At 32.7% G+C, this 8,512-nt stretch overlaps 1 protein-coding gene across 1 annotated transcript; it reads right to left on the bottom strand.

Moving 5' to 3' along the window:
* Positions 1–423: 423 nt before the first annotated feature.
* On the bottom strand, positions 424–6,220 carry LOC123564897 (uncharacterized). Its single transcript, XM_045358813.2, has 2 exons — positions 5,255–6,220; positions 424–1,656 (listed from the first exon to the last, which is right to left on the bottom strand). Exon 2 carries the CDS (start codon positions 1,617–1,619, stop codon positions 594–596), a length of 1,026 nt encoding a protein of 341 aa, XP_045214748.2. The 5' UTR covers positions 1,620–1,656; positions 5,255–6,220; the 3' UTR covers positions 424–593.
* Between the last annotated feature and the right edge of the window lie 2,292 nt (positions 6,221–8,512).

Here is an 8,512-nt window from a genome sequence, read left to right as displayed (position 1 = left end):
TTGGTAAAATTATGAATAGCCTAAAAGTTTGCGTCGCGAATATTTTTAAAAGTATTTTACCTGCTTCGTGAAATATTAAAGAAATATTTATTCAGGATGCGAAATTGTTCACCTAGGGGTTTGCCTTAGAGTTTACTCAGACAGACCCTGAGACCATAATTACTAACATTTTCTCTCTGTTCACCGTTATGAAAGTAAAAAAGAAAACAATGTATAAGTAATCAATATTGTTGAATTAAGACCAATAAAACCCCGATGAAGCCTTTTTGGCATGCGCGGAACTTCAATTATGGGCTCTCTGAATATTGGTTTCTGGCCTTGTCTATGGTATACTTCATATAACAGGGGCTCCTATTTACTTGTATATTTTCAATTTCGCTTTGTTTGGTATGAGAGCTGGTGTTTTCACCAATCATGTCTATCATGTGCCTGTGCTGTACGTCAGCTAGAAAAGTACAATATGTTTAGGTCTTTGAGCATTACTCATTCGGCTAAACTTTGAAAAGCCATAAGACAAATATTCAGAAAACTGCAACAAGGTACACGGCTGCATTATAATATCAATGAATGTACTAGTTAAACACATATTTATATTAACGCTTGAATTTTAATCCCTCCATCGAACGTTTTAAACGACGCCGATACTGACGTCTCCTTTCTAGCCTTAGCCAACGTCTAACATTAATCACTGGACGTAGCGGCAGTTTTTCAGTTACCAGTGCTAAAACTAACAGCAACAAGACATACAAGCTAATGGCAAATCCGAGGAATGAGAGCTCACTTCCATTAGGTAAATCAGAGCCATAGTTACTGCTCCAAAATGAACCGGAGTATCCATTAGATATAAGTGATATATTGAGTTGTTTCATTTTCTCAATAAGCTGTTCTATCTCATATTTTAAGTAATTCGTGTAAAAATCGTGATCACGAAACACAAACACTGTAAGAAGAAGAAATGTGAAGATCATAATGAAATATACACAGTGGCCTGTTTGCCTCATCATTTGTTCTTCAGGTAATGTATGTCCTATGAAATTTGAAGCATTTTCGTTCGTAGTACTTTGTTTCATAACATTTTGATTTGTTGATATGTCTTCTTCTATACTGCTTATTGGTTCTACGGTCTGTGTTCCTTTGTTAATGGATTTGGTCAACCTTGATTCATCAGTTTGAATATACCTGTTCTGTAAATTAATGTCATTGCCTTTTGTTTGTACAGCTATATTAGCGGTTTTACATCGTTTGATCTGTGTTCCAAGCGTGCGAGTCTTTTTCCTTTCTGTTTTAGTTACTGTTTGTGTATGTTTTTCAGACGACTTGTTCTTGGTCATAATGAATGGTTTGTAGATATCTTCTCTTCGAGTTTCTAACAAAGTGCTAAGCAGGTAATTTGTTGGAAACGAAACGTCAACGTCATCTTTCTTTTCTAACAAAACTTCATGTCTGCACAAAGGACAATGAAATGAATGTAATCGTCCGATAACACATGTTCTTTTCTTTTGAATAAAAGATAGGAGGCAGTCATTGCAAAAGCTGTGTTGGCATGGTAACATTTTGGGGTTTTCAAAAACGTCCATACATATGGAACAGATTAGAATATCTTCGCCTATGGTTGCCATGTGTGTTACTCTTCAGAATGTTGCTGTTATGGAATACCTGTAAGTTGAAATTATATTTCAGAAAATAACCGCAGATTTGTAGTGAATAACGTAAAAAGTGACGTTTTGAGGTATAATACATATATGTATCAACAAAACTATTTCAAATCTACTCTAAGTGCAATTCATTTGTTTTATTTATAGCTTGGTGTACTCTCAAATTTTCACTGAATATTGAATAGATTTTGCAGCTTTAGGTCTAAAATACTTCTATAAAGTGAACGTTCCCACAGGGTCCCTTTTCACCCAAGGGCAAACTTGGTAGAGGACATCTAGGCAATGCTACATACCAAATATCAAATGTGGTTTCAGAAGAAGATCTTTAAAGTTGTCAGTAACAAAATCTATTTTAGCTCCTGTGACCTAGTTGTGCAATGGGCCGGCACTTAACTATCTGTTTGATAAGTTAAAATTTCGTACTCAAAACGGATTTATTGCGGCGGTTGTCTAGACAGCCGGTAATCGGAACCCTTGACACTACCTTATTGACATACATTCGCTTTATTTTTTTCTGTATAACATCCTAATGTAGTAATTTAATGCGCTAACAGTCTACGTCCTCACTCGCAACAAACTTAGTGGTCATTGATCAAGTAATTCGTGGCTGTAATTTAGTAGTATCTGTCCTAATCTCGTGAGTGTGATATCCGGGCATTCGATTCTGTTCTCTTCTGTGGTTCACATCACAATCTGACAAGATTTAGCTTACCAAAAGGTTCCTTCTAGGGCATATTAAATATTCTTTTTAAGGGATCTTTAATAAAATAATTATGAACTATGTGTTTTGCTAGTTTACGTGCATTCTTATCTATTCATTATAAGAATACTTACAGTTATTTCACACAACCATTTATTTAACTTAAAAAAAAAACACCTTTTGATGAGCGATCCTACCGGACAATAATAAACTGATAAATACCATATCTCTGTCAAAATTTCGGAAATCAGTGTCGACAGCTGTGCTAGTGGCACAGATCAGAATTTAGTCGTATGTTTCCCTGTTTTAATTAGCAATACAATGGAAGTATGCCAGTAATTGCATTGCATGAATGGATACAGCTCCAGAACCATTAAACCAGCAGAAAAAGGACTTTTATATAAGTCGGCACCAACAAACTGATGGATTTGAAAAAGTGCGTACAAAAAGTTCACAACTTAAAAATTAGAAAACAATTAATCAAAAGGCATGAAATTACAAAGTTCGAAATATTTATAGCTCAGTAAAGTGAAGAAATGCATTATACTGTTCTAGATAAAAACAAGGGAAGTAATTGAAATGTTGTTATCCGGTGACGGTACGTATCGTGCAATAGCATTCACAGACAAGTAAAAAATCTTGAATAACTTTATTAGTACAGTATGTTTTGATGGTTATACTTAAAATGTCAAAGTAATAAAGTTGGTATGAAATAAAATCGTAAAAAGAACCTCTGAAGGCAGCAAAGAATGCAACCGAGAAGAATAATAGTAGACGATATTTTTGGGCGGGAGTCTATTTTTAGATGATGAATATTCATTTAGTTAATCTCTATTCTACAATATGACATGTAAGATTTAGGAGTTAGATAGTTTAAACTAAATTATTGTTTTTTGGAGGTCTGTTTATTACGTAGTTGTATTTCACTAAAGATTGACTTAAAGATGCGTAAAAACACATTGGCAAAGAGGCTATTTCTAATGAATATGCATGAGTACAAAATGGCGGCGCCTACTGGAATTCGGATGCCTTTGATGATACCCTTATATTAATTACCTGCTCAGTCAAGTGTGACATGTTCACCCTAAGTGTTCCTTCTCATGAGAAGGAACAATAATGCAAGATGACAAAGTTTTCATTACCAACTTTTAGTAACATCTCTGAACCGATAAAGCGGGACAGGTCTACCTATCATAAAAATCAATAAAACCAATAATCCAATATCAGCGCTACCTGACGGATTCGTTGATTTCCATACTAATTGTTGTTGTTGTTGTAGTAACACGGGGTGGGTGGTGGGGTCGGGAAGGGGGAATCGATAATTAACAGCTTTGGTCATTAACTGATGCATTTACAGGCGGGCGGTTTGCTAAACGATATACTTGAATCAAGTTTTAATAATATTAAAGTGAAATCGGAACAAGTCGAAAATTTATATAATACTTTATTAACTGTCAAATAAAAGTAATATTTAAGAATATGAATATGTTACCTAAAATATTTAGAAACCGTTTAACTTAAATTTACTTTCTTTTTAATACATGAAACATCATGCTAACATATATCTATGTACAGAAAAGAAATATTTACGCACACGAAACTGTTGTAAATAAAATAAATATTCAAAAATATGAATATGTTATCTAAAATATTTAGAAAGCGTATATACTTCCTCTATACGCGCTTTCTTTCACATATTATGAACATTAGAATATGAGCTTTTGTTTCTAAAATATTTTCAAAATTCTAAATCACTAACGCTTTTCGATTTTCATCGTAAAAGGTAGTAAAAACAGCAAATTCTCATGTATTTCCGTAACATAAAGTATGTCAGTAATTAAGTATTGAAGCCTTCACAAGAAATATAGCTTTTTTTTTTCAAGATGTCTAAAAAGTATATTTTTGTTGTCGAACGATCTGGAGGCCAGTCGCTTTAAAGAAAAAGAAGTATAGAAATAAGACTTATACTTTTAAAAGAAAATACTTAACCATTACCATGCTGGACACGATTGGTTCTTCCTTTGCGATCAGTGTAGATTATGATCAGCCTGCACATCCGTGCAGACTGATCATGATATTCACTGTCTGTCATTCAGCCAGTAACTTTTTGGTATATGCACCCCGTTTCATAATTAATAGTACTCTCCAAATTGAAAGATAGACAAGTTCATTATTATAATTTAGCATGGTAAGGATTAAGTTTCTTATATCGTGCTTAAATAGAAATATCATATTTACATGACTTGAATAAGTGCTGCTGACAAATACTAATACCATAGTATACTTTAACTATAAATATATTGTTACAGGAAAACATTAAATAACAATAACTTCAGCAAAATCTCAATTTTAGAAAAGCAGACTTAACTAAGTAATAACTGAAGTTTTTTCGTGAAATTTGGGCCAGGATCTTTACTCAGTAAATATTTACGGAACAACTCTATTAATGATGTGAATTCTAAATTTGTACTGATATTTCCTACATTCATACGATTCATGAAATAAGGGTAAAAATCATAAAAAAAAATTCCTGAAAGGGAAAAGACTATATAAAGACAGAAGAAAGTGAAATATATATAATATTACAAAACAAAAACCATAAAACCATAAAAATACCTATCACTTGTAGTAAGTGGGGTAACACTTATTTTTTATGACCCGGTTTGAAAAAACACTGACCGGATATTGTTTACCCCTAGGCAATATTGTAATGCACAATAAAAGTCAAAGGGTAATTTTAAAATATTTGTTACAATTAAATTATTTTATGCTTTATGTGATTGTGTGCAATCTTGGGACTAAAACAAATAATTATAGATAACGCAATTTTTTAAACGAATGATTAGAGAATGTACCAAAAATATGCATTAATTTAAGAATACAGAATATTATTACATACTCGTTTCTATTCCCCGTTTAGTTCCACTGGTACCGGAAACGTCAATATTTTTCCATACACTGACGCCTGAATTTCATATCGGGTGCGTGACGTAATTCAGTGTTTGTTCTTGCACTATTTTTTTCTATTAAGTCCAGTATCGTCAATCCTATTCAGGCTATTGAACAAATGTATGATATTTGCATTATATTTATACGTGTAGATGTGTATGTAATAAAAAGGTTATTATCTTTGCATCAGGAAATATGCACTCGTTCTTCAGCGGAAGCATATTGCGCTCCTTCCGCTGAGAACTCGTGCATATTTCCCGATACAAAGCTAGTAAATTATAAATATATACAAAGGAGGTTCGGAAAGAAGCAGAATTATCAGTTCATCAAGGCTATCTTTCAAATTAAAGTTTGGTCATATTATGAATAATAGAAAATGATTTTTTTTTTCAAAATTTTTACAAAATCCCATATGAAGAAAAAAAGATGACCGCGTCGGGTATCGGACCCGGACCGCCGCGGCAATAAAAAAGTCTCCAGATCGTTCGGCAAAAAATAATATAGGTATCTGGAAATTAATCATCGCAATATTCCTCAAGGATGCTTTGAAACTCAATTACTGACAGACTATATTTTACGGAAACACACGAAAATTAGTTCTTTTAAGTATTTTTTTGCGATGAAAATTAAAAGCATTTGTATATTTAATGCGAACTGAACACTAAATCCTCCATAGCGTTATTTTAAACGACATACAAACTGAGAATTTGTTGAATAAACTAACTTGGAAACTTGGATCTAGGTTTCGGCGTTTCTGAGTTCAACAATAAATTTGTTTTAATTTGTCGAATTACAATCACAGTTCTTTTTTTGTCAATGTGAAGTTGCCTACAATTCATAGGCTTTTAGCTATAACAATTTGTACCGACAAAGTCAGGCTAGCAGACGACAATAATTTCCGTAACAGCTTCCGAGTACTTACGGATAACGGCGGAAAAAGCCGGATTTTTGAAGAAATGTTCACTGTACACACTAAAATGCAAAAAGGACCAAACAAACCATTATTAAATTTAAAACAAATTACACATAACGAAAACTGAATAATTTTTCTACATTTTTAGGGGTATCGATTTTTTGATTATTTGCGGAAAATATCTCATTTTATCTGTTATATTTGAAAAAGTCAGTTTTTTTACCCGTTTCCTACAGAGTCTATATGAACTGAGGTGGGTCTATTTAAAGTCAAAAAGGACCAACCAAATATTAAAATATTTTTTTTAAAAAGTATTCATAATATCCGGAATAAATTAAACTTTAATTTGTGGGGTATCGAATTTTTGATTTCCAAATAGAACTTTTTCTATTGAAGTTTAAGTAATTTTTTCCTTCTTTGTTTATATAGGCAAATTTATCGATTTTCCGATAGATCGATGTTACTAAAAGTTGGTAATGTTTTAATGCCACAATAGAGTAATTATTCGCAGTCTCCGGCCAAATAACAAAACCAATATGAAATCACCTAATTAATAAAGCTAAAACATAATTTTGTTTTAGATTATATACATTGCTTAATCATGTATGAAACGTTGAAATGTTTGTTATACTTGATTCATTTACTGCCTTGATTGGTTTAAAGATAGATAACTTTCATAAAGGCTTACATACAATTCAAAAATATAAGATATAAGAAAACGACCTAGCAGACAGAGATGTTGTCGTTCCCTTTAAGAAAGAATGTCACGTCGAAGTGAAGTGGAAGATTTCACTCAGTTTTGATTTATCTGATATAAAGTTATAGACTTCCATCTAGTACCGAACCTTTACATTTTCGGGTGTCTATATAAATGTACATACAATGTTTGTTTTATTTCGTTATCAGTTCATGAATATTTCAGTAGTAAGTAAATATGTACCGTTTTTACTATTTAACCAAAAAGATTCATTGACATTCATTGACATTCATCTGGCATAAAATACTTTAATATTTCGTCAATGTATTAAATTTGAATATGAACATAGGCCCAGTTTAGCATGTCAAAATCGATTTTGTGTTCAAACATGGCCCAAATTAAGCGAGTTACCAAAGATTCGACTAAAATGTATGACCCTATTTTAAAGTTTATGTTTTTATTGACAGTATGAGCAGTTTGAAATACAAACAGTTCTAAATAGACATAGTTATATGAGCATTTTGAAACATAATTTAACCAGTTATAAATATACTTAGTGTCACACCGACACAATTTAGGTTATACGACGACCTTTCCAGCTTTTGATGTTAGATGAAGGCCTCAATTGCCCCTCCGAGCATTGTTTAAAACATGGGTTGATACATGGGTAGAACCACCGCAATCTAACTGGATTACTTCCTCACATGACGAATTATACAACTAATGCGAGGTTTCCTATTGGGCAAGTGATTTGAAGTCAGCTGTCTTAACCACTTGACCATCTAAATAGACTTGATCCCGATTGTCTTGAACAAAAATGCATGTAAATTTTGTGTAAATTGCTTTAAATAGATTATTGATAATAAAGTGTAAATCATTTTTGTATTAACACATTAACACATATAACAATGGTTTAAGGCAACCGGTCCACAAATAAGCAAGTTCAATATAACAGTGCTATCAAAATATATCAAATGTTGATGTCTGGTAAGCTAATATTATTTTGGTATCATTTGAAAGTGTATTGTCTACTGAAAAGAAAATATAAATTACATGACAGAAATATGTTATAGTATTGTTATTTTTTTTACTTATAGTCTTCAATGTCACTTCAGTAGAAATCCAGTTATTACAGTGTAAGATATATCATTTCGCAGTCACAAAAAAAGGTGACTGTAATGATTCTTGCATATTATTTACGGTCATCTTATTTAATCATTCTTGTTCAGCAGACACAACTCTTTCAAATGATACAAAACATGGTGTTACCAGGCATCAAAATATTACCTTTTTGTAGAAAGGATACCTTAATTCACTTAAGAACCTTTGTATGTAAAATTAGCTACCAATTAATATATACCCGCCCGCTTAGCTCAGTAGGTAAGAGCGTTGGTCTACGGATCGCGGGGTCGGGCGGGGCGTATTACTATTTGTCCGTTACTATTTGATAAACGACATTGTGTCTGAAATCATTCGTCCTCCACCTCTGATTCATGTGGGGATGTTGGCAGTTACTTGCAGAGAACAGGTTTGTACTGGTACAGAATCCAGGAACACTGGTTAGGTTAACTGCCCGCCGTTACATGACTGAAATACTG

Source organism: Mercenaria mercenaria, chromosome 2, assembly GCF_021730395.1.
Source record: "Mercenaria mercenaria strain notata chromosome 2, MADL_Memer_1, whole genome shotgun sequence".
NCBI classification, from domain to species: domain Eukaryota; kingdom Metazoa; phylum Mollusca; class Bivalvia; order Venerida; family Veneridae; genus Mercenaria; species Mercenaria mercenaria.
Note: the sequence above shows the minus strand (reverse complement) of the source record. Positions and strands in the feature narration are given on the sequence as shown.

Coding starts and splice junctions, on each gene's coding strand:
- LOC123564897 (XM_045358813.2), bottom strand. CDS start 1,619: ATGGCAACCATAGGCGAAGATATTCTAATCTGTTCCATATGTATGGAC.